This window comes from Amblyomma mixtum, chromosome 1, assembly GCF_055824585.1.
Source record: "Amblyomma mixtum isolate Tamu chromosome 1, ASM5582458v1, whole genome shotgun sequence".
In the NCBI taxonomy this organism is placed as follows: Eukaryota; Metazoa; Arthropoda; class Arachnida; order Ixodida; family Ixodidae; genus Amblyomma; species Amblyomma mixtum.
The window spans coordinates 199,914,946-199,942,126 of record NC_143012.1 but is presented as its reverse complement, the minus strand read 5'-3'; the positions used below and the strand labels follow the sequence as shown (position 1 = coordinate 199,942,126).

Here is a 27,181-nt window from a genome sequence, read left to right as displayed (position 1 = left end):
CCCTGAGCACGCTCAGTCGAGTCCCACGCAAGCAAATCGCGCTATGCTAAATCTCTGCGATATCCCGCAAGTTATCAGTGCTTCCAACTATGTTGTAGGGGCATCTTAGGTTTTATGGATCGTGGACGCCTCACTAGTAAATTGAGTGGCAGTCTTCGGTGGACTGCGTACTAAGCAACATTATCATTAGCCCTGGTTATGTTCACTGCAAAAATAAAAGTCCTCCCCAATTATCTCTCCACAGTGCTGTCCAGCTTCAGTCCCGCTACGAACTCGAGACCATTTACTTTATTTGTTGCTCCCACCTAATCGACCCATCACCTCCTGCCCTGCAGTAGCATGTGGCAACTCCTGGAATCACTTTTACCCTAAAAAACTGTTCCTTGCCTTCACTATGCAGTTCTTGCCCTTCCATAATCCACTTCCTTCCACTTCTTTATTTCCGCTAAATTAATATTACCACGAATTTTTGCACCCATCTCTACAGCTCTGTTCCGATTTCATAACTTGGCCTTTGTCATCTTGGTTTCCCCACATTAATGCTATGCACAATAAGATTCAACCTTTCTCCTTAGTCAACTTGTTTAGCCTTATGGTGACTTCTGGCAACCATAATCGCAGCTTTCTCATAGAATGCGCTTCAACCTAGTCATATTCGTTTCATAATTTGTCTTATTTCCACTCAGCGATCACTACTTGCAGATGTAAGGTACCCCATTGCTACTTTCAATAACTGACTAGGTATCAAACTTTTCTCTTATACGCTTCACTACTACTTTTCATTTCGATATTATTATTAGCCTGCCGCTGCGAGCATAATTTGGTCATCAGTCATATGCTGCGGTCTCCCCCTGATAATCAAGCAGTGTTATGTCACCAAGGAACTCAGGGGCTACTAAGATCTCTTCGAATTTGTATACCTAGATCCGTGCAATCCAGCCCTCTGACTGCCTTCTCTAATCATGCACTCTGACAACTCTGAAGTAGGTATCTGTTCTCCTATGCAGGACTGCAGTGGCTGTGCACTATTTAAATTTTTAGCATATCAACAGGCTTCGTCAACGTTCTATTTAGGTAATCTCTGCACGAAAAGAAATGCCCGAAATGCTCTCCCGTACCCCAAGGATACGATGTATAAGACTTGGGTACATTATGTGATTTTCCTGCGCGCTGACAGATGCCATGAATGCGGTCTCCAGTCGAGTATGTTCTTTAGAAACCGTCCTGTGCCTTTGGTTCATTAGGTCTAATGTTACTCTGGCTCTGCCAGTAATTACCTAAGAAAATGTCGTACAAGCTTCGGAATGTAACTGATACGCCTATATTTGGTTGGTTTGGTTTGATCAGATTGTTGACATGTCATCCTTCTTCTAGATTAATATTATTTATTTTATTTAGTTACTGACATTACCAACCCTTTCAAGGAATTTTACAGGAGTTGGCTTGACTTTGCTTAGTGGCACACAGTCGACAAGGCAAAAACACTATTGCAAGTTTGCAAAAAAGGACACTGGAAAATATTGGGACAACGTGACACTGCATTGGAAAAAGGCAATACAAAGATAACGCATCAGTTTTTATCACCCCTTCACATTCTACATGACCACGTGAATGAAAATACATCAAAAGCCCCAAAAATAGTGAAAAACAAAAAAGTTCATCACGTTTTGCTTCCTGTCAACATACTTTTTCCAGCTTTCGAAAAGAATTCATGAATAGTTGTCTGAACAATCATCGTATTGTCTAAAAAATTCCATTCCTGCACGCCCCGTGGAAAAAAAGGAAAACATAGAGGTATTAATGATGGAATTTGTGGGCGCGAACAAAGAAAACACATTGAAGATACCACAGGACCGGCGCCCTTCTGACAACTAGTTTAATGGCAAGGCAACAAACACTTAAATATGAAAAGATATCTCAGGTAGGTACAGATAAAAACAGTTAAGATTTCATGTTATGACTAAACAAACTAAAAATTTACGCAGATAATCTATTTCCTTCTTCTTAAGCGATACTGACGGCTTACTCACGCAATTACAGTACGAGGCAATGTGGAACGCTTCCATGACCTTCCTGGTTCTTTGCTCAGGGTGATTAATAGAACCTGTGTTGCCATAAAGATAGGCCGGCAATTATTACATCCTTGGAGGTGTTCCCTCACCCCTGAGGCACTCCCATTGTTGTGCGCTTTAAAGCGAATGTTCCAACAACAAACTAATCCGGCAGTCATTTCCCCGCTGATCGCCATTTTCACCTGTAAAGCAAGATTTGCGTCTTGGCACGTGAAACTCGCCACTTGTTTTCTTGAATTGCAGTCGTTGTTTGGACTACTTCAACCTTCGCCGGGGCACTCGAGAAGGATCTGCCGCATGCTGTCTTCAGAATGACGCCGTCAAGCAGGATCGCCTCCAAACCAGTTGCTCTTCCTGGCCACCCGCCTATGGACGTCACAGCCTTCACCGAGAGTGGTGCACCGCGACAAACCAGCTCATCGAATTTGTATGGAATACATTAACACCAACCCTTCCGGCTAGGAGGAAGAGACCTGCTCCGTCAGGAACCTTCGTCAATGTCGGGAAAAAGATATCCCGGAAGAACATCAGAGAATTCTGCGCTTAGGCCGGAAGTTCAGTTTCCAGCCGTCACCCGAGCCTGTTGAAAAAGTCGTCATGGTCAGGTCCATCGCTCGGCTTATTGCCCCGGACTACAGAGCTCGGTGCGTTTTCGAGTGCATGGATGTGTTGAAGCGCACCTCAGGACGATCAAGTGGAACCCATGGCAAAATGGTTAGGGCAGAATGAACAAAGGATTTTCGTGTCAGATAAAGAAGGGGTTTCCACCATAGTGCCAAATCACACCTATAACCTGAAGGCACTCGCTGCTGTTCAGAAAAACTTCAAGGACCTGTGTGTTGAGGCTGCGGAAGTTAAAGAACGAGAACTAGAAACCCTTCTCGACCCGATCTGGAACAGTTGCACAGGGCTGTAAACACCGCCAAACTCGACAGACTTCAAGTCTTTTTCTCCACCAAGACGCATAAGCCTGACATTCCGTTCCGAGCAATTGTGTCTGAACGAGGTACTTGGCAGAAGAATGTATCAGTATTTTTACAGAGGCACCTTTGCACGTTGGTCTACAAAGATCCTTTTGGTGTTCCTAAGTCCGATGCGGTGGTCAACTTTCTTAGAAACCACAATCCCGGCACGGCGTACGCCTTCAGCATAGACATTGAAGATGCGTATTACTCTTTACCACATGACCGGCTTTTGCTTGCTGTGAAGTCATGTATCTCTGAAGACAACGATGAAATGATGTTTGTGAATGAATCGGGTGTGCCCTTAGAAGGGGTTTTGGAACTTTTGACGGTGTACCTGGGGTCCACCATTGTAGGTTTCGGTGACAAGATTTACCTACAAAAGTCGGGCATTTGCATCGAATCACCTGTAGTGCCCATTTTGAGTAGCATTTTTTTTAGTGAAGTGGATCGCGTACTCAGCCAGACATTAGAAGGTTGGCACAAAGGGATCTTTTGGCATGTACACGATTTTTTGGTCGTAGTTGACAAGGGGGATTTTAATAACCATATGGTGAATATTTTGAAACCCTTCAAAGAGTGTGTATCAGGTCTTAAATTCACTCTAGAGGTTCCCGAAGATAATTCATTGCAGTTCCTGGACCTCGATTTGCATTTCAATCCAGAACATATCTGCTGGCAGTACTGCCCTAGGTCAAGAAAACCCCTACTCAGTTACAGCTCGGAACATTCGAAACTGATGAAGAATGGGATAGCTATTTCATGTCTCAGATCCAGCCTGGCGAAATCATGTCTACATGTTCTCAATGATAGTTTCAAAGCCCAAGTTTCCAGATTAGTAAGCGCCGCTACCCCGATAATGTCATCGCTCAGTCCTGCACAAAGTTGACGAAACGGGTCAAACCAGTTCATCCCCCTCTGAAGGGAACTTGAAGAAGCATGCGGTCATTCCCTACATCCGCCGCTTATCACATGGATTAAGACACGTGGCAAAAAGATACGATGTAAAAGTAGCCTTATCCGCCCTCTTGAAATCAGGTAACTATGCCCCCTTGTGCAAAAAAAGGCGCAAAAGGTTGACCGTATTTCCCGCGCATGCACAGTCAAACACCGGGCTACGTTTGTGCGCTGTGAAACAGGAGAGGTGTACAAGATCCCTTTCCTCTGTGGTCTGGTGTCCATTGGGCAGACTGGGCGTTGTTTGAACATTCGCTTTAAAGTGCACAGCAATGGCAGTGCCTCAAGGGTGAGGGAGCACCTCCAAGAATGTAATAATTCCGGCCTATCTTTGTGGCAACACAGGTTCTATTCCGTCACCCTGAACAAAGAACCAGGGAGGTGATGGAAGCTTTCTACATTGCCTCGTACGGTAATTGCGTGAGTAAGCCGTCAGTATTGCTTACGAAGAAGGAAACAGGTTATCTGCGTAAATTTTCAGTTTGTTTAGTCGGCTAATTCGGGCCAATCTCATTAATCATAAGAGAAAATCAGGAGGTTTCATCAAACATTATGAACCAGCAATCCATACTATGCATTTACACGGCCTTTTCCGCGCCTGCCAGCGCGCTATCCACCACGAGAGGCGGAACAGCTCTTTGCAGCATGGAGCTAGCATGCCGGTAGCCGCCGGAACCTGAGGGCCCGAAGGATCGCTATGTCTAAAAAAATCATGTGATGAATAATGGTGACGCCCCAGTGATCAAGCTGTAAAGCAGGCGAGGGCAGTATATGTTATGCTCTCGACAGACGACAGAATAAAAGGGGCACGTTAGGGCGCGTAAAGAGTGGGGTGAAAAGATTATGCGGCGCCGTGAATTTAGATGCACTTGCAGAGTCTATGGACGAAGCGAGAAGCTCAGTTCGGACCTCTTCTTCACTGCGAAACTCCACAAAGTACATTGCCATTTGCATATCATTACCTCTGAGAACGGTACGTGGCAGAGGTCTCTAGCAACGTTCCTGCAAAAAATCTAAAGTGTCTTACCACTGACAGCTCTTTTAAAGTAAAGACCTGAGACAAGATGATCCAGTTTCGTACAGAAAACGCTGACATCAACCTATCAGCTTTTTCAGTTGACTTAAAATACCTTTATTATTCCATCCCACATGACGACCTGATGATAAATGTTAGGAACTGCGTATATATAGGCACGGGGTGTTTTTTTTTCCCCAGAACACTAGTGGTTTCTCTGCGAAAATCTACCTGGAATTCATCTCAACGCACCAAAGTTCACCTTCGCAGCTTGAGAAGGCACCATTGTGACTAAAAAGACCGGTATTTCTATTCGTTCTTGCGTCGCTCTGGTTTTGAGAGATATTCTTCTATCGGAACGTTACCGACCACTTAAACACAGATTTGAAGGATCAAAGGTTGCCGGTATTTTCAGGTATGTTGATGATATCCACGTCATAGCCAATGGTCAAGATGAGTTCGCTCAGGCAGATAAGTTCAATATCTTGTCTGTTTTCTGCGTGCATTCAACCGCTAATCTTGACGTGTGAATCTGCTGTGAACAACTTCATCAGATGTGTTCAGGGGGGATTTATTTTTCTACTCTCATGTGTGCTGGTCCTACGAACCTCGAGGGATAAAATCCGCACTTCCTTTGGGCTCAGCCCACTCCAAATTTGCGAAACGGGCTATTTTAAGTTGTTGCCTTGGTCGTGCTCTCAGAACCAATGCAAGCTTCGACTATAATTGGCATTCTGAATATAGATGATACGGCTCAATTATTCCGGATACCCGTGGGCTCTCTTGTTGCCTGTTGCCGAGAGCATGCTTAGAGAATGAGAAAATGCCGTGCGAAACAAGAACTGGCTGATTACAGCTCACAGGAAAAAATTGACGATAACTGTGTACACGCACGCAATCACCCACATTATAAAAAAAAAATAGGAAAAAGAGCAGCTGTAGTAGTAATGTTTCTTCACCGGAGAAGCTATCAAAGCTGTGTAAAGAGGTGAATGCTACCGCCGCTGCGAATATAAACTTTACTATGTGGCTACAACTGTTTGTAGAGTGCGCAAAAACTGTTGCCTACTCGATGCCTTTGCCCTGTAGCCGAACCTACATCAGCTAGACGGCCAGATGTCTGAGCGAAAGCCTCATCGAACACAACAACATCATCTGGGCCACTCGACACTTTGCATACACTACCGTGATTCCAAGCAGTGCAAGGAATGCGGACCCTTCTTAGAAAGAACTGCAATTCTTCATATGTACGTCGAAGGATCAGGCAGACAAATAGCTGAGATAGTGAAATTGCAAAAAAAAGAAGACTGCGTACACCCAAAATCTTTACTTTTAAAAGAAATACAGCGCCTTTTCAAAGGAATTGCAATCTAACAGACAAATCAGGCGGTTTTCGGCTGTTTCTACGCCGCATCCTTATGTCCGTCGTGCGCCGGACTTTTCGTATTCTTTTTCCTTTTAGCAATAAAGGTCGTGTTCACATGCAGTTCGCTGCCGATGCCAGAGGTAGAACGACATATTGCCACGTATCATTGTAGCGTCCGTTCGTTCGCGCAAGGCCGCAGAAAAGGGGTGTTATCATTTTTGTTCTTGACGCGAGAAGCGACCGGACTTATCTCGATTGTTCACAGCCATGAACAGCTGCATCTACGTGTTTCTAGATTACTCTAGATGATCTCGACCTGTTATCTCGAAGTTTCCTTGCCGGCTTTAAATTGAACGATGCCGCGAGCAGCGGGCATTCGTAGTTCGACGATTGACGAGCACGCTTGTTGCTTACGCCGCCACCGAGTGATTCAGTTCTTTTGCGGGCGCAAGTCAGCCCAAATAAAGAGCTTCGTTTGGAAGTATTTCTGGTGTCTTCCTGACCGCTGGACTGCCGTCACTACAACGTGACAATATCGCATTCTTTTCCCTGGCGTGCGCGCTGAACTACACATACATAGGTATGCCAAGCGCGCGCCAATTAACATAGTTTAAGTCATCGTTTTGTGGGGTCCCTTTGGGCGGCTCTTATTAAGCATGTAGGTTTTTGCTATAAATTGTGCTGTATGCTGCTGTGCCAGCCTTCAATGCATCGTCAGGTCATTAACTCTAATTGTTCTCTCGCTGTTTTTATTCCATTGCAGTCATTTTTTGCTTGATATAAAATTTCCTCCTCCAGAACTTCTATGATTCAGACCAGATAAAATTTCTCTTCTTGCATTGCCTGCTACTGTGCTATATAGGGCGAATGACCTTGCGAAAATCCGCTTCCAAACATAGTGAATACTCTTGCTATTTTAACTGGATAAAGCAAAGTTTGTAATATTTTCCAGGCCTGATGGTGCTCTGGGTTCGTCAGCAGCATTATTCATTTTTCACCAAACTTAAGAAAATTGTATCCCTACTCACCATTGCACGACGGAAACGTTCGCAACAAAACAAGCAGTCTGTAGTATAAAGGTTACGGTCCTGAGGTGACGTGTCTTCTCCCAGTGTACGTACGACGACGTCTACGAGAAACGAGACTATTTCCGAACCAGCTGCGACTATCACTCGTCCTTCTAACGGCTGGAATTCAAGTACCGCTAGCGCAGATCTGCCCACGGCTGACGGCTGCTCACTCAAAGCTGATGGCTACAATCCACGAAAGCATGTGCGCTTTAAATGCCCGCTGGAAGCTACTAACTTAACCGGAGAAAAAAACCTACGCACTCGCATCCGGCCTGCGTAAATGTAACATCCTTATTTCTGTGTCATGGCACCACATGCGCGGCAGCGTTTGCGGCCCGCCGGCCACCTGCTGTTGCATTTGGAGTGGATGATGAAAAGGCTACAATTTGGGTAATGTTGGCGAAATTCTGCGCGTACTTTCGTTGTACCCGTTTTTTATCAAATCAACAACACTTGCGCATAGTAAAAAGAGGATATTTGGATGCCCTCGACATTCTTTCTTGCTTTCTTTAAAACTCGACAGCGAGTCAGCCAAGCTGACACAGAGCCGCCTGCAGAAGTGGGGCCCCACCTCTTTCTAAACACTCCACTGCATTCAATTTCATCATACAAGCCTACTTCCTTACTATGGACGCAGATGTTACGGAGCGGAAGCTCACTTTGGGTTTTATTAAGAACTTTGCGCGGTTAGAAATTCACATTCACCGAATGACATAAGGCGGAGAACGAAGCACACAAGACAATTGTACTGTTTCACCAAGAGGCCTCCGTTCAATCTTTTTTCGAAACAATTTAATTGACGTGCAGTCTCCACATGCTGTCTCTTGTGTGCCATCATTGAAACGGTTGAGCGCGTAATTGCGGTTTCCTCCCGGCGCTGTGTGTTTCATGTTCGCGTTACAACAGCAGGTCAACGCGCTCCGACAGCAGGGCGCTAACGAACGAATGCAAGTTGGAAAGCCTCCCGAGGTATTTTGCTTTTCACGCAGTGAGTCTCGAATCATGGCTGTGATCCGACTCATTGTTGATGTACTTGTGCTATGCATTCGCATTGTATTCCTTCATTATATGCATCGACATGGCTATATAAGTTTAAGACTGAGAACGGCGCTTGCTTCTCTTTTTCACAACAAAAAAAAAACAGGCTAACTTGGCAGAAAATTCCCAAACGAACGCTACTCCAACGTTAAATACGCATTGCGCACAAAGAACACAATGCACATGCCAGAAATGCTAAAATTAATAGAATGTAAACACTGTGTAATGAGCCTTCAATGCCATAACAAATGGTAATCAATTATTCAACACAACAAATAAACCATAGAGTAATGGAGCACTGGACGACAGAATTGCACTTTGTTCGTTCCAAGAGCGCGAGGCCAAAATACGGGTTGTGTACCGCCGTATAGAGCGTTGAGGCAGAGTGACGCTGGTTAGGTCCTCACTGGATTGGAATCGAGAAGGCTCTCTGGCCATCCCGAATTTTCCTTCTCCTCTTGGGTGATGGTGGCTTTGAATTTCAGGTGGTGGTATTGACTCGCACAAGTCATCCGGAGGATTTTAGGTGTCCTTGTATATATTCGTACCCTTCTGCACATATGGTAAACTACTATGCAAACCTTTTGTCGCCTTCCCTCAACGAAGAAAGCATCCCTAACAATTACAAAGCAAGGTAATCTCTTTACTTCCCTGTGCAAAAATAAAGGTTCGCTCTCCCATCTGGTGTCGTCTAATAAAGTTTCTAATATTTGCATCTATAGCTTTATTTTTTTAGGCGATATTGATTCCTCAGGGAGAAAAACGGTATGTTATAATAGATGACGAGGATGCCTAAATAAATGAGAAAAGGTTCGCTGATCTAATGAAATCAAACGAGTGAAAGATGATGAGGTCCCTGTGTCCAAGCGGTGTATGAAGCACTATTGTTCCACGAAAGACCCGCTGCCGCCAGGTGCTGAATTCTTGTTGGATTCAGCGCCGGGCAAACCCAGAGCATGTGGTGAATGTCGGCCTTTATATTTCGGTTCTTGCAGGCTGGAGACCAGGATCAGGGATATAAACCATCGAACTGCGGCCACTTTCGTGTCACGGCTGAAGTTAGGGCAACCCCGAGCCGGATCCTCCGAAGCGCAACTTCCTCTGTACGGGTGAGACTCGGGGGAGGGTTACCGCACACGGAGGGATTAGAGCAGGTGTGCGGCGGCGTAGGTGTTCTTTTCTTGTTAAAAAGAGGGTAGTATCATCTATACTGAGGACTAGAGGCAAAGACGAGGTTGGGGTCGCAAGGCGGGTCGCGGAATCTCCACGGCTTTGCGAGCTCAGGAGGTCTCGTGGGACCCACTCAAAAGGGATTGGCTGCGGGATGCGTGCGGCGAGACGATGGATGTCTTGGCAAATTTGTGGGGTGCGAATGACGCGTCTTAGTAGGCGTGTGACGTAAAGGGCGTCGGTGCGAATGGCAGTGCGGCCCGTAGGTAGCAGGAGAACGGTGGCGACAGAGCAGAGTGCCTCTTGAACTTCAAGTATCTCCGCACAGAAGGAGGAACGAAGGAGGTTCTTGGAGGCAAAACCTGGACGTTTTGTTCAGGGCAGGCTTGCAAGGGCAGTAAATTGCAGTCATTTTTTCGCAGGCCTGGATGCTTGTGTAAACGTATAAAACTAATGGAGCCATGCGGCAGATGGGCGTCTTGTTGTGTAATTCGTTCGCGAAACGACGCCGCCGCGAGGGTAGATGATGGCCGACGTAGATCAGTTAGTTTGTTGTCGCTTAGCTGCAGAAAACGCCAGGGAGGGAGAACTGGCGAAGGCGGCTGTAGAATGGAGTGCGATGAAGCATATGTCCTGAGTACACACGTTGTCTGTGTAAGGTTAGACTTAAGCCGGCGAGCATCATGTAGTTGCTGCCGCAGCTCATCTAGTGTATTCAGCTGCGCATGTTCTCGCAGTTCCACGATCGGGGTGATGCATGAAAGGCAAGTTATAACCCTTATTGCCTCTCGATGAACAGCTTCAAGGCAATTCCATTGAGCCCTCGTCAAATGCTGGAATTGGGCTTGGTAAACGGGGCGCGGTCGCCCGAACTGCCGTGCAACAAGACAGCGGGCGACGCCTGTTTTAGGAGCAAGTCATCTAATCAGACCTAACGCCGGAATCGCTTGCTTTTTAGCTCGAGAAAGCCAAGCAGTCGCTGTTCGTGACCCGTGTATGGTCATACCCAAGATTTTTACGGTCAAACTTTCTCGAAGTGAGGTTCCGGATAGATGGAGAAGAATTGGTGTCGCAGCGATTTTACGGTGTCCACTGCGGTTGGCGACTGGCATATAGGTAGTTTTGTTCACTGAAAGCGAAAATCAATTGAAGAATCATAAGTCGACGTAATTTCTATGGCTGATTGTAGGGTGGTCGCATGAGCTTTATGGTCCGCACTAGTAGGAGTTTGCATAAGGCGCTTCAAAGCAATACCGCAGCACCTTCTGGCAGTCACCCCGCGAGCCACATAGAGACAATTTCTGTAGACCACCGTCATTTGGGTTGCAGTACCTCTTTTGTGCACATAGAATATTCAGAGAAGAACGACCAATGAAAGAAAAGATTCGAAGCACAGCGCAGACACCGCGTGTGCCGAAGCCACGATGATGAGCGCGTGCTAGTCGTCCTATCCGAGCGTTCAACCTCAGGAGCAGAAGCATCCGAAAGCTACTGTGTAGATCGCTGCTATGTTACTGCTTGCAACTGATGCCAAAACTTTCTAATTTCTCTCTGAAACGTGCGCCTTGAATAACTTCGATTTTCTTTGCGAACAACGCTGGTATTCGCTAGCCACTTAAATAAAATCGATAAGAACGCAGGCAGGTAAGGACTGCGCAGGTGCTTTTTGTGCTGGCCAATATCAGCTGGGAGTAACCATATCCCTTCCAATGCCGGTGGATTGAAAAGGAGACAATTGGTCGTGTGTGAAAAAAAAAATTATGGCCGATTCACTGTGGTTATGCCGAATGCACATTAGCTGCGCCAGCTCTTCGGTTTTCACCTCGCTTTCGGTTCCATGCTTAGTTTTCAATGTCAAGCAGGCTTCAGACAATTGGCGAAATCGGTCTTAATCAAGCCTTAACACTACGACGGGGCAGCGTTAGTAGGTGACTGCCCAAAACAGGCGGAACTGGTCATTCTATACTTTACATGTCTAGCTCCCTGGGAGCCCTCATGCCACTTCTGAAGCAGAGGTGCAGCGGTTAAGCGATGCGCCCCTGCCTTGCGATCTGGTGCTGCCTGGTGCTGGTGCTGACACTTCTGAGGCCCAGGTTTGCCTCCCACAGCAACCGTTCGCCACTAATGATTAATTCAAATGCCGCCTGCCACAGTGGGCATTTTGCTCAGGGTTCGGTGGGCAGGGGTTAATAAAGTCACAATGTCACATGACCAAGGCGGACCATCTGCCACATAAGAAGGCCACATACGAAATTGTTTCGGAAGAACAACCGATAGCGGAATCTGAGATCAGGGGTTGTAGTGCTAGCGCTATAAAAACTCTCTTACTATGCACGCGAGCGAAGTGCACACGTAGTAGTAACGAGTCTCTTGACGCCGCGAAGTCGAGGTTCAAAGGGAAGGTGCTGCGAGAGGTAGTGTAGGCTTCGTGCGCCAGATACCACGCCCTTCGCTTTGACTCAAAATAGGTCCCAAACTAGTTGACAAAGCTGGCACAAGACATTTCCCGCGGCTATCGCTCTAGGGAGTTCCACGTATCCCATTTATTTATTCTAGGTGTATATCTCTAGTGCCTTTGCTGGCATTACATTTTGAGGGGCTTCATCAAACAACAGATTTGATGGTGAGCCGACGTTATTCAGGCATGCGGGAAGTCACTGAAGAGGCAGACAGGATAGTGCATGCATACTAGATGCTAAAAAGCACGCTGATCTGCCCATTACCAGCACTGGCAGCGCCGTGGCCATCTACGGAGAACCGTGCGGATGAGGCCCCATACCACGGTACTTAGCGGTACTTGTAAGGTGTGTCTATTCAATTACGGGACCACGTTCTTACCTCTCAGAACAAGCAGCAAAATCTAAGCGTAAATTCTTAAGGCGGGATACTGAAAAACTTTCACGACGAACAGCGGCCTCCTGTAGTGCTCAGTTGATTGTCTGAAGCAGTTGTGTTGCCTGTGGTGTGCCGGTGAGGTGCTGATTTTGATAGTGGAAGAAAGCGTTCACTTGAAATTTTTAATGAAACCGAAATAACAAGAACAAAATCATTTCTTATGCTTACTGATGCTTGCAGATAATATTACAACCTCCTCGGCGTAGTTATCATCAGCTAAGCGAATTCAATGAATGGCGTGAGAACGTGGAAGAAATGAGCGTCGCGAGCGACTTTCCATTTCAGGAACCAAAAACAAATGTGTGAAGAATTGATGCATTTATCGAAAAGGACGGCAGTTGAATATTCGAATGATAGCTGAGGTTCTCAATGTTTACAAACAGAAGAACTGTAAAGTTTTATGCAAGGATCTTAGCATGAAGAATGTCTCTGCCCAGATGGTCCCTAGAGTTCTCACACAAGAGCAGCTGGAGTGCCGCTAGAATGCAAGAATATTTGCGCTGAGAGTCTGCTGTGACTTGAGGTGGACCCCTGCCTCAGTAAAAAAATTGCAACTCGGGATGAAACCTGAATTTGTTTAATATGATACTGCCACGTATCATTGTAGTGTTTGTTCGTTCACGCTCAAGGCTGCAGGAAAGGGTTGTTATCACTTTTGTTCGTGACGCGAGAAGCGACCAGACTAATCTCGATTTTTCCAGATTACTGTAGATGATCTTGTCCTGTTATCTGGAAGTTTCTTTGCCGGCTTTAAATTGAGCGATGCCGCGAGCGGCGGACATTCGTAGCTCGACGATTGACGAGCACGCTTGTTACTTACGCCGCTACCGAAGGATTCAGTTGTTTTGCGGGCGCAAGTCAGCCCAAATAAAGAGCTTCGTTTGCAAGTCTTTCTGGCGTCTTCTTGACCGCTGGACTGCCGTCACTACAACGTGACATCTGGTGGAGGTGCTGGGTAGCCTTCCAGGTACCGGACAACCCCTTCAAGTCGTGACACCAGCCCTTTGAGTTATTCGCCGGAAGACCTGATTCCAGTCTACCACGCAGCCTCTGGAGCCTCCAGCCATGACTTACGCCGCAGCAGTGCGCCGTCCTGTACCTCGACCACGGGACCCAAGCCCCTATCGCACTTAGCCAGCTGCGCTGGAGCGCCGCCCTCTCGCTCCAACTCGCCCGTCCTACGAGCGTCGTACACGGCCGAGGAAATGCGTCGAGTGGAGAACACCCGACCAGCGCCGCCCACAATGCTTCCACTGGGGAGAAGCCGGTCACATTCTCCGGTACTGCCCATACAGGAGAATGGCCATCCGAGGGTTCCCTTACGACGCCCCACGACCCCGACCAGGCCAGCGACCAGCCGAAATCGAGGATTTTTTTTGCGTCGGGAAGGATACTCATCGTGAGCCGCCTATCGCGTTCTCCGTCGCCATCGTTACCGCGCTAAGTATCTCCTAGCCGAGGCTACGCAGTGCGTGGACGCTTCCCCAGCCCCCGAAGGTTAAACTGAATAAAGCAGCCTCTGGAGGTGAGGTTGCTTCTGAGCGCAAGAACTACGATCCTCCATCGACGAAAACAGAAGACCATGCCCCCTACGACGACGACGACCCCTACGACGACGACGACCCCTACGACGACGACGACCCCTACGACGACGACGACCCCTACGACGACGACGATCCCTACGACGACGACGATCCCTACGACGACGACGATCCCTACGACGACGACGATCCCTACGACGACGACGATCCCTACGACGACGACGATCCCTACGACGACGACGATCCCTACGACGACGACGATCCCTACGACGACGACGACTACTACTACGACGATAAATACGACGGCAAATACGACGGCAAATACGACGACAAAAACTACGACAACACCGGCGACGACGACGACACGGCGAGACTTGAAGCTTTTTCCGCTGCCCTTACACCTTATTAGGAATGCTAAAGGACTCTAAGTTCTCAAAGCATTCTACGTGTTTAATTTCGTTTTAAAGCATCGAGACGATGCTTCTTTGGAAGGGGGGTAATGCCACGTATCATTGTAGTATTTGTTCGTTCACGCTCAAGGCTGCAGGAAAGGGTTGTTATCACTTTTGTTCGTGACGCGAGAAGCGACCAGACTAATCTCGATTTTTCCAGATTACTGTAGATGATCTTGTCCTGTTATCTGGAAGTTTCTTTGCCGGCTTTAAATTGAGCGATGCCGCGAGCGGCGGACATTCGTAGCTCGACGATTGACGAGCACGCTTGTTACTTACGCCGCTACCGAAGGATTCAGTTGTTTTGCGGGCGCAAGTCAGCCCAAATAAAGAGCTTCGTTTGCAAGTCTTTCTGGCGTCTTCTTGACCGCTGGACTGCCGTCACTACAACGTGACAATACTGAGAGGAAAAGACTTTCCATCCACTAGACACTATAAATATCACCAACAATAAAAAAAGTGAAAGCAAATCCAGATTTAAAGTCATGCTCATTGCTTTTCTCCTCATTGAAGGAAATGATTCCAAAAGTTATAACTGCGAACCAGAATTAATTATTTGGAAGTTTTAGCCAAGTTAAGAGAAAGGCTGAAATATACAAGGCCTCAATAACTGCAAGAAAATCATTTCATTCTTCATCGAGATAATGCGTCTCTTCACGCAGCCCTGACTCTGAAGAAGTTTTGTCTGCCAACCGCTGTGCTGCACTTGAACATACACCGTATTCGCCAGATTTTGCTCATGCGAGTATCTTACTTTTCCCAAATTGAAGGCGGTTTTTAAAGAAACACAATCTGAGCCGCATCATGCACTGGAAAAGAAAACGACACATTGGCTGAAGCAGCTGACAGATGCTTATCTTCTCACGTATTCGACAAGCAGAAACAAAGGGTTGCTTAAGTGCGTAAGAGCGAACGGGGCGTATATTGAAGAGAGGAAGCGCAAGATTTGAGTACTTAAAAATAAAGCTGAGTTATTCTCTCAGTCTCGTTATTTATTAGACATGCCTGCAGTCGCACTGCCATGTTGAGATGAAAGGGAAGCTCCACAAAAAAGAATTCAGATCTATCACACTGCCTTGCACGCAACAGCTGTTTCCGGTAGGCTTGATCCGGTGACATTGGCCCGGCGTACTAGGTTTAATGTCCCGGTCTACTACAAGCCGTTATACTACCTGAACACTCTGGGGCTTTGACAACTGGTTCACTGCCTCCACTTATGACTCGCAGAGGTCGCATTTGGCGCAACGACACGAGCTTTGGCTGAAGTGACCATGGACGTATCATGTTCACAAAATGCCCAGAGCTAAAATCTCATCATAGGCTTGCCACGAAGCAAGGAAAACTTTTTTTTTCTCGGGTGCGTCATTTTCTTCCCGGCTTCCTCACTTGGAAAATCGCACTAATGAACACCGCTTCAGCTTCAATAGTTCCGCAGCTTCTACTGTTACTTTCTTTTAATCTCGCGTTCCTTTATCTCCATTACTTTTATATTCTCTCAAGCGGAAACATGCACCAGTTGTAATTGAACACAGTCTGCTATTCGCAAGTAGCCGCTCTATTAGGGCAACAGGAACGCATACAAACAAAGCATTAATTTAAAAAATTTCATTCGCTCGAAACGACCACACAGTTCTCATCTGAAAGGGCTATCCCTCAAACAGCCTGCAGTTGGCAGGTGAAAGCTTTGAAAGACATTTTGAATGCATGAGTAATTAAAGTCTGTTGAACATTGTTTTGTTGGCATTGGTTACCGCGGGCTGTGAAATGAGAAAGCTCCCAGCCACCACCGCCTACACCTGAATGGGATCAGTTTGGGAACGACTATTCAAAACCTTATTTTCGTAGTGAAGAAGTAACATAAGTACACGATTGTGAAGTCGCAGAAGAGGTCTCCAAAACCGCATCATCATCATCATCATCAACCTGACTACGCCTGCTGCAGGGCATAGGCCTCTCCCAGGTTTCTCCAATCAACCCTGTCATTCACCACTTGCGGCCACCGCATCCCCGCAAGCTTCTTAATCTCATCCGCCCATCTCACTTTCTACTATGCGTAAATTTTTTTCCTGTCTGGCAATAGAAAATGAGAAAATGGTGATCATGTTCCTTGCCTTGTGGCATTGAATCATAGTCAATGGATCCGAGGCATCGGGTTTTATTGGAACGTGCTCAAACATTCAGTTTTAATAATAAAGATATCCTGCTAGAACATCCATGCATCGGATACTAGCGCTAACCGCAAGTGGTACTAGGCCTGAACAGGATGCGTCAATCGCCTGTGGACGTACTATTATCGGTCCCAAAAGTATACGCACCTCAAAAACTAATATGGCGTTACTGCAGAGAACTTGGCAGTTCAGTGAGAAGACCAGCACGACACGTCAGATCTGCCATGCTTACTCTCTTAGCGTCTACCGCGCTTTGCATCTACATGCTTAGCATCTATCAATACAGCAAATGGTTACTGTTATGACAGTTTAAATAAATAAAATTTTAAAGGTGGTTTCGCGGTTCATTTACATTTTTTTTTGTTATACATCACTGTACTATCTACATCACTGATGTACATAGTACATCGGTGATATACAGTCTTTGTCAAAAGTGTAGAGCCGAAAGGGCCTGCTCCTGAGCCCTACAGCGCGGTTCCTATTGAATACTAGTAACCAATTGCTGTATCGATAGATGCTAAGCATGTAGATGCAAAGCGCGGTAGACGCTAAAAGAGTAAGCGTGGCAGATCTGACGTGTCGTGCTCGTCTTCTGCTCACTCAACTGCCAAGTGCTCCGCAGTAACGCTATATTAGTTTTTGAGTTGCGTATACTTTTGGGACCGATAGTAGTACCCTAATCTCACGAAGGCCGGAGGAAGTAAAGTCCTCATCGCTCCCAAGATTAGAACTGTCAAATGTGTTTAGGAGCCCCGCTACACGGCTTGGAAGTAAACTCCTTGGGCTGCATATTTTCGATTAAGACTGTACATAGTACATCACTGCGGTCGTTCACATCATCACGGTAACAGCACCGCCCTCCTGCGCGGCCTGCGCCTTGCTTATGTGCAGTGAAAACAAGTTTAATGACTTGTTTGTTCATGGAATGTTCTACACAATCCACGAGGGATGATCTATCAAAAGCTACCGGAGACAGAATCTGCCGCATGTGTTATTGTGCCTATCCCTTTTATGTGGTCTCTGAAATGGGGTTACGGTCCTTATAAAAGTGAAATATGGCGCGTCACACAGAAATGCCCCCTGTTGAGAATTTCAGTGCACTGCCGAATGCATTGTAGAACGTAGCTGTAGAATTAGCTATGTTCAGTATAGATATCTTGGCGAAGAATAAAAAAACCCTTGCTTCCGTGTTGTTTGTCTTTATCATGTCATTTATGCGTCATAATGTTCAGAATTTTTACGGAACAAATCGTAACACGTCTGTTTCATTAACTGTACATCCCGCTTATACGCAAATTTGAAATTCCTGAGCGTGTCGTATTCTTGAAGACGCAGCGACCATCGAGCCAGGCGGCCGGAAGGATCTTATAATCAAGAAAACAAACAAAGGGCTTGATATGACCCGGCACGACCTCAAAAGAACAGCCGTACATGCAACAGTGAAACATGCCTAGGGTACACATAGAGAGGCACTCTTTTTCGGTCACAGAGGAATCGGGATCGAACTTGGTGAGCGTGCGGCTGGCATATGTGAGTTCATATTGGGCGAATCCACATTCGCGCTGGGTGAGCTCTGCACCGAGACCAATAGCACTAGCATCCGTGTGGACTTTAGTCGGGGCCGCTGGGTCGAAATGGCGCAAGATAGGATGCGCCGTGATGAGAAGACGCAAGGTGTTATAGGCTTTGTCGCATGTCGGTGAGAAAGCCGCAAAATCGACATTGCTTCGGAGCAGCTGAGTCAAAGGGGCAGCAACCGATACAAAGTTGGGAATGAAACGCCTAAAATAAAAGCAGAGCACTTGGAAGCTGCGGAGTACCTCAATAGTGCAATATTGGAAGGTTTGGAAAACACAGTCACGGCACGAAGTTCACGGAGTTAGGGCGTACACAGTCTTTCAACACAGTGTGACCTAAAACTGTTAGTTCTAGGGCTGTAAAAGTGAATATTTTTTTAGTTCAGCTGAAGGCTAGTGTCAGTGATACCTGCTTCAGACGGCGTAGGTGAGTCAAAATTCGGGAGAAAAGATGACTGTATCGTCCAGGGGGCGCAGGCACGTCTTCTACTTAAGGCCACGCAAAACTACATCCATCATTTGCTTGGAAACAGGAGGAGCGTTGCGCAGGCCAACATGCATGACGGTAAACGCCTAGAGACCATCAGGGAGCACAAAGGCGGTTTCGGCATGATCTGCAGCTGCAGTAGGGACCTGCCAGTAACCAGAGCCCAAATCAAGCAAAAAAGAGCGCCGCGCTGTGGAGGCAGTCAAGAGCCTCATCAAAATGGGGCATAGGGCATTGAAAAGGCATTTAAAATGTAATTATATTTTGCAGTTCCAAGCTAACGATTGAAACAATTGCGCTAGCGATTATAAGGGCGCAATTTAGATTCGTCCATATATTTTGTGACTCATAATATTGTTTTTATCTAGTATTTATTTTCCCAAGTAAATCCGTAGTTATCCGATTTTTTTTTTTTTCGCTTTCGGGTACATATTTTAGGAAAGAAGTCATTGTGCATGAGTTTGAATTTTTCTATTAATGTATCGTATGCGGAGTTAGCTTCTGTCAACAGCAGTACACCACTGACATCATTGTTCAAGACCAATTTACGAATTCTTTCAAGAGTTATAGAGTCGATGCGTCTTGGGTATTGTTGAAATTTTCATTTCCGAAGAAAGCAAATCTAAGAAAATTATTTCTAATATCTGACATCAATGTAGCAAAATTTACGCACTTTTTATGGGCATTGGTAACCGGCAGCTCAAGAGTGGTAGGCGTTCAGCAGGTTAAACGTGTTGGCACAGCGATAAGATTAAGAACCCCAAAACCGTCTAGTAGTCCTGTGAAGTCATTCTGCATCTTGGATTCCGACTGAATGTGAATGTTCAAATCAACTAGTAGATACATAGTTTGATAATTAATTGACACATGATTAAAAAGAGCTTCTAGGACACTAAGAAAACATTTAAAGTCACCATCGTGGGGTAAGTACAAAACGCAAAACCAATTTTTGGCAATTTCTATTATCAGCATTTCATAGTGAGCTGTTGATGTAGCCAATTCACTCATTTGTACACTAGTGGATGGAGTGCTTGGACTGATACACCACCACCTCTGCGAGCATGTCTGTTCACAGCAAAATGAGAATAAGCATCAAGTACGAAATAGCTAGACGCATCATTGTACTGCGTTTCGCTAAACACGGCTATATTGAAAGGCGAGTTCAGTGAGTCGGATAACATCAGGACTACCTCAGTTTTGTTGCTGGCTCAGCGACAGTTTACATATAGAATTTTGAAAGTGTCATATGGCGCGTAATGGCGCATGAGCGGCTCAGGCTATCATGGGCCAAGCCCACAATGTAGTAATTTGATGGAAGTCCAAAGGAAGAAAACACTTGTAGCTGTTCATGGTTCGAAGACATTTTAGCTATATCATCATTACATGTGATCTATACAACGTCACTGCTCTATTATTTACGACCGTAGACCTGACCACCCCGTAACCGCACAAATTCCCAAGCAAGCTCGTGTTTTCTGCCGATGGCTTGTCCAATTAAGCGTTTCATTTCAGGGCACTTATTTTCGTATAAAAAAAAGGGTGCTGTACCTTCAAAACCAAGGTACCTGAAGGTTAGCCGCTGATTCTGGATTTTTCAAGCACTGCATCCCTCTTTCTACTGTTGGTAAATTGGGCAATAATATTTTTATCACTTCGATTTCCAGGGATGGGCACCCGGTGAAAAACCTCCATTTCAGAAAGCAGAATAGGTTCACCTATCTTATCTCCAAGTTTCACCATTAATTCACGCAAGTTTTCACTTCAAGTCACTCGGAATGCCCTTTATTTCGTCTCTCATGTACCGAGAGCAATGCTGGCACTAGGTTGGCCGTGATCTGCTGAGCCAATTGATCCCACTGCTTCCTGAGATTTTCGTTTAGTTCTCGCAGGCTGTTATTTTTATCCCTTACAGCCTCCAGCTCAGTCATGAATTCATCGTGCTTATCGCTGATGAATGCAAGACTACTTTTAATTAATCGCGACTCGCATCGAACACCCCGTTCAAACATTTCACGCAAGAGCTTGAATTCCACCCTGAGTTCAATTTTTAATTCATCAAGAGCACTTGCCAACTAACTCCTTGCTCATTTTCAACACGAAGTCATGCAGTGACTGCAAGGAACACACAATAAAGAGCTCTGGATGACAGCAGCACGTGGATGATTGCACGTGGGCTGCTAAAGCATCGTGGTTCTTCTTCCAGGTAATCTGCAGCAAAAGATATGGCGTTTAGACTGTGAACTGCCGACCGTGCTGCTCACGCTGCTGCCGCCGTTTTCGACACTCGACGTGCGCCCCAAAACGGGTTGGCGGCAATCGAAGAAAGAGCGAAACTCCTCAAGAAGTGCAAGAAGCTGGGTTCGCTGAGGCGAATGAAGAGTGGCGTTAATACAGCGAATGGATATGTCATTCGACAATGGGACAGGCACAGGAGTAGGTGAACTGAGGGCGTCCATGTCGAGTGGTGGCGATTCTGCGGTGGCGTCGTGGTTGAGAACAGAATCGAAGAGCTATACGATGCCGACGCATTCGCAACGTCGAAAAGGGAAAGAGTTTGAAAACTGGTTGGATATCAACAGTGCGGTGAGGCAGGCGGATATGGTTTGCAGGGAATAAGGCAGCGGCACACAGTGGTGGCGCTGAAAAGTATAAGACAGTGTGAAGACGACACTTGCATCGCGAACAGAATCACAGTAGAGAGGCACAATCACTGACCAGCACACAGGAATATCGGTATATTCGGCGACACGAGCTTTGGCAGAAACAGAGGGGTCGTAAAGTTCAGCCTCCGGCAAGGGATTCGTCAGAGTTGAGAGCAGTACTTGAGACTGAGCACATTCGATGGCCTCTCATGGAGCGATAAGAAATCCGAGTCCAATGTGATCGCACGCGAACATGACGGCAGGACTATTAGCTCGATCATAAGGGGTGTTTCACCTTGGACTTTACACAATATTTAAAAATAGGCTTATTGAGTTAGAACAGCATTTTTTTCGGCATGGCATTGCCACCAGTGTTGTACATCCGCATACAGTTACGCCGTGCTATCATGCTGGTTAACTAATACTCAATAGTTGACTTTCTAACTATTACTGTTCGGCTGCTTAGTTATTGACAGGCCTATCGTAATATTCAGGCAATTTTTAGAATTTCGAAAACGTGGTTATCCTCGGCGGTGTGGCCCAGCAAATTTTGTCTATTTCGGTGAGTTTCATGGTCGGGAGCAGTTGCTTTGCCTGCAAGCTTCTCGAAAGCATTTTGGAGCGATGTAGCCAAAACTAATTAGGTCACAGCGCCGAGGGTAATCACGTTTTCGAAATTTTAGGAACTGATATGGACGTCACTTATTGTGGACTACACCCCTGACAATAATTAAGGAGTCTGACAGTAATAGTTAAAAAATTAACTCTTCAATATTAGTTAACCAGCCAGCTAGTTAACACAGCTTAGCTGTATTCTGATGTACTACGCCAATCACAATGCTATCCCGAAAAAGTGCTCTTCTAACTCAAAAAGCCTATTTTAAAAAAAGTGTAAAGTCTTAGGTGAAAACCCTGGTTTAAAAATGTCTTGTATGACTGTTACAAAGTTCGGCGAATTTTCGAAGAAAAAAATTGCCAGTGGTTCAGCTCTGGTAAAAGATGGAGGATTACGAAAGCAAAGAGAAGAGATGGAGGCGATGGAGAGCGCGCGGTAGCGGCGGCGGTCCCGGTACGCTGCTACTGCGCATGCGCAAGTGGCGAGTGCGGCGGCGGCACCTCTGAGTCACTCTAGCAGCGACAGCGGACTGCTCCTCGCGCACACGCAGTATGGCATTTCGTCAGCTCCGCGAAATGGCTCAGCAACTCAAGTAAAGTTTCTTTCACAACAAAAAAAAAAAACAGCGCCGCGCGGACGCTATCTCGCCAACGCGCGTCGTCACAAGGATAGAGAAGGAAGACCAGGAGAGGCCTAGCCTTTTGTGTGTGGCTTCCCTCTCCACCATGGCTCGCCGGCGATACGCCAAGGGGATTGCGTCAGCGCACGTCGTCGATTTTCCTGGAATGTCAGAGTTGTTTCTACCTACTGCTGACGGAGAGAGCGTAGCCTTGAGTAGGCTAAGTGATGCCTTCTCCCTCCTCACCCGCGCGTCTGCGGCGGTGCCGCACCAGAAAGATCTCGAAAGATCTCGAAGCCAGTCTCGGCGCCTCTCCAATGGGGACGCGCACCCGGCGCGAGAACGAGAAGGAGAGTGCACAGCCGATGCTCTCTACGTGTGCGCGCCTGCCTGGCCAGCAGTTTGTTTTTAAAGTTTGAGGCGCCGCCAGCTGCCAAGAACTGCTAGGTACATCAGACATCCAATCCCGTTTTAGCTGTCGGATACAAACCATCATACAACAATGAAACGTTATATTGAGCAAAGTAGAGCAGAACACCAAGTTTCTTAGACACCCGAATGCAAATAAAGCCCAAGTTAGTGTCCTGCTTCCAGCAGATATTCATGTTGATATCTGAGCACTTGCCCTGATATCTATTTGCCTTCATAGGCAACTCTCTGCACTTATGTTACTTGAATATTTCTTTTACTGCGCACTTGCTAAACAGTCAGTTTTAGAAAGTAATATATAGATTTTTTTCTTCTCCTCTTTTCTACATGTACACATTCCTTGCCCATGTCCTGCTCAGATCTTATGGTCAGCGAATCTAAATCTGTCTCTATCTATTCATGCTATGATTTCCTTGCCTTTTTCACATATTTCCGTTTCAGCACCTGTGTTAATGAATTCTATTCAAGGTTCAAGTGATATTCAATTTCTGTCTCTTCATGCATTCAAATAACCATCTTATTGCACGTTCACAGGTGTTTCGGCATTTTCATTTTTGCACGTGAGCTACGCTGGTTTCCAGAGGGCAGCGGCCTCGTCAGGTTTTATAGCCGTTACACTCTAGCTCTTCAGCAGGCCTTGTATGTCTGCTCAAAAATGTATAAAGTAATCAACATGTGTAGACAGTCCTACCCGCGGTACTTATGTGGAGCGGGAAGTCCTCTCTAAAGGGCACACCTACTATCTGTGTGGACAGTCTATGTGACTTCTTGAGGCATTGCCTGAAACCCAATGGTAGGCGTTGTAACCGCGCACAAAATAGGAGTGCTCAAATATATTCCACGAATTATTTGCCCTTTGTATGCAATTTTGTTCTACACACAAAGCCTCAGTACGTTCGCCACCGAGCACTATGATACATGCTACCAAATATCAATCCTAATGGTTGGAAACTTAAAAGCTCCTAATATTGCAGTTTTCTCGGAAATTGTAATTTGTTAATATTCACCAGTTTTCGTTCTCAAAATTTATGTCCGTTCTAAAAATTTCAAAAATTTTCAAAAATTCTTCAAAATTGACAGTTCTGTTTCGCCAATCTCGACCAACCACTGCTTCAATTGTTGAACTGATGGTTATATGTGTTATGACAAAACTAAGACAAAGGTTATGCAAAAAGACTTTCCACATTAAAGACTACACTATATCAGGACATTGTGCACAATAAACTCCGGCCCTTTAAAATACAGAAAAGGATACAAACATAAAAAAACGTTTATAACCGTCACAAAGGCGCTCAATAGTTCCATACAAATAAAGAGTAATTCCACACCAAAAAAAAAGAGGACATGAAGGAAGAAACGCAAGGGCCGGAAAAAGGCTCACCCTGCAAATGTTTCGTTGAAAGAAAACGTTTTGATTGCTTTTAAAATTTACATGATGGAGTGAAATATTTCACCTGATGCGGTAATGTACATCCTTCCAGTTTCTTAACAATATCACGCGAGCGTCGGCCTTTCGCTTGATCAGCGCCCTATAACGAACCGTATACGCAAATTTGCCAAGAGTTGTAGCATATGCGCACGAAGCACAAGCCAGGGCAACCGTCCTGTGCTAGGCTGTTCGTAAAGCTATTCCCGGCCCGGATTTCTTTCTTTCTATCTCATCGCTTTCCATACGGGCCACCGATGTTCAGTACAAGCCACGTGCACCAACTGCTAGTCGCTGTATCACCTCTTCACAAACTAATCTCGCAATCTACTTATCGCTTGTTCTCATTTCCTTTCCCACAATGTTACTGACTGGTTATGGTCCACGTTCGCAACATATTCTTGTTTTTCCATTGTGACCTTCACGGTTAAAAAAAAAAAGCTTGAATGGAATCTGTTTGGACTGCTGATCTATGAAGGCACGAGTTTTGTTTCTCTTAGTTTTTCTTCCACAAGCATGATAATGCCGGCACAACAAGAAGTGAAGCGCAGACTGTCCAGACTCAGTTGTGGAATGCTAGGCCTGCTGGTGTCGGCCGGTTTCACTTGCCCTTTCCGGGGTGTCGGAGGCGAGCATGACGAGCAGCATGATAGGCGGACGAGGGCATAGGGGGGCTTCGTGCTGCTTTGGGAAGAGCCAAACAAACAACGGCCGGCCTCACCTATGCTTGGTGCGCATGCGGCAACTCTCGCTGAGTTTGACGATATTGTTCAAAAATTGGCACGGTGTGCTTCCCTCGACTACAAAAATCATTGTACGAAATTTTCTGTTCTCCCTCTTTCTATAAAAGTGAGAATCATAGCAGGTAAGCTGTCTGTTATCTAATGTTAGTATAAGCCTTGGGACAGACAAAAGATGAGAAGTTTCAGGTCGACTTGCTCAACACAAATCTAATAACATAACAATTAAAAACGGAAATGAAAACAAAGTGTGGTAATAATATAGCCACAGATGAGTTTGCATTTCGAGCATCAAGAATATACTCATTATCCTCGGTTATTTTAGCCTAACATGCCTAATGCATTACATAAGAGTATGCATAAAACACAGTAGACGGGCACAACGCGTTTCGTGGGGTAGTTTTTAGGTCCGCAGTAGAACAGAGAAGGCAAAAAACAGAGACGGTAATTAGGCGTATTAATTAAGATGACCAGCCGGTGGGGTGGCTCAGTGGTTATGGTACTCGGCTGCTGACCCGAAAGACACTTGTTCGATCACGGCCGCGGCGGTTGAATTTCTTTGGAGGAGAAATTCTAGAGGCCCATGTACTGTGCGATGTCAGTGCACATTAAACAACCCCAGGTGGTCGAAATTTCCGGAGCCCTCTACTACGGCGTCTCTCATAGCCTTAGCCGCTTTGGGACGGTAAACCCCATAAACCAAACCAATCCTAATTAAGATTAGCGAAAACACCATCACAGTAATACTAGAATGCCTATATCAGAAAAAAATACAATTTATTCGCAAAAAAGTCAGTGACCACAATGCGAACATTTTCACGGTCGGGGTGGAAATCGTCTCAGGCAACTTTTGCGGGATGAAATAGGCATAGGTAGTAGCGAACAAAAATACGATTGTGTGGAGAAGAAAACGAAGTACGGTAAAAAATTTTCATTAGCAGCCAGTTCTGGCAGAAACCTGAATGGTGAGTAAACAAGAAAGGCGGCTTTGGGGAGGGATATTCTAATATACTTTGCAGAGAAAAATTGCGCATTTCATATTAGATCCATCCGCAACATCACTTCAGTACATGTAATTTGTTTAGCTGAGTGGATAAAACAGGTCTAGAAAAATTTAGAAAAAAATGAGTTCGGCCGCACAGTCTCGGGAGCCCGCCACTCCAACATCGCGACCATATTTATTTATTTATTTATTTATTTATTTATTTGTTTATTTATTTATTTATTTATTTATTTATTTATTTATTTATTTATTAGTACCTCAAAGGCCCACTGGGGGCACTGCATGAGGGGTGGGCATATCAATTATATGCATACATATCAATTAAATAAATCAGTGATGAATGATTTGAAGTATTCTAGGCCAGGATGGATGAAAGCTACAGCGGGCAGGTCGTTCCGGTATGGGCGAAGAATGATTTCAGGTGCGCAGAAGTGGATGCTCGAGGTGTGTGAACAGCTTTCGGATGACTAATGCGAAGTGAAAGGCGGTGTGCAGGGGTGATAACGGAATGACTCAAATGCGAATGATAAAACCTGTGGAAAAAGCAGAGTCTGGCTATTTTTCGACGGGATCCAAGGCTGGGGAGGTTAGCTTTTGTTCTCAATGCATTTACGCTCGTATGATATGAATAATCAGAATATACGAATCTTATCGCCCGGCTCTGGACGTACTCAATGGTTTTGGCTAGGTTAATTTGTTGGGGGTCCCAGATTGAGCATGAATATTCAAGCTTAGGATGGACAAGAGTTGTATAGGCGGACAGTTTTACGGAAGCAGGTGCCGAACAAAGTTAAGCTTTAAATAACCAAGAACACGGTTAGCTTCGTTGGTTATGTTCATTACGTGGGTGGTCCAAGAGAAATCCTCTGTTAGGGTAACACCTAAATATTGATATGAAGATGCGTGTGATATCATGGAACAGCGAAGGGCGTAATT

General features: G+C 45.7%; 1 protein-coding gene across 1 annotated transcript in view; it reads right to left on the bottom strand.

Annotated features, from left to right (window-relative positions):
* LOC149370529 (uncharacterized) overlaps positions 1–7,617 on the bottom strand; it is a 46,145-nt gene extending 38,528 nt beyond the window's left edge. Inside the window, exon 1 of the mRNA XM_089583559.1 lies at positions 7,401–7,617. Coding sequence (XP_089439685.1) covers positions 7,401–7,403 — 3 coding nt within the window. The 5' untranslated portion in view covers positions 7,404–7,617. The remainder of the gene's footprint in view (positions 1–7,400) is intronic.
* Between the last annotated feature and the right edge of the window lie 19,564 nt (positions 7,618–27,181).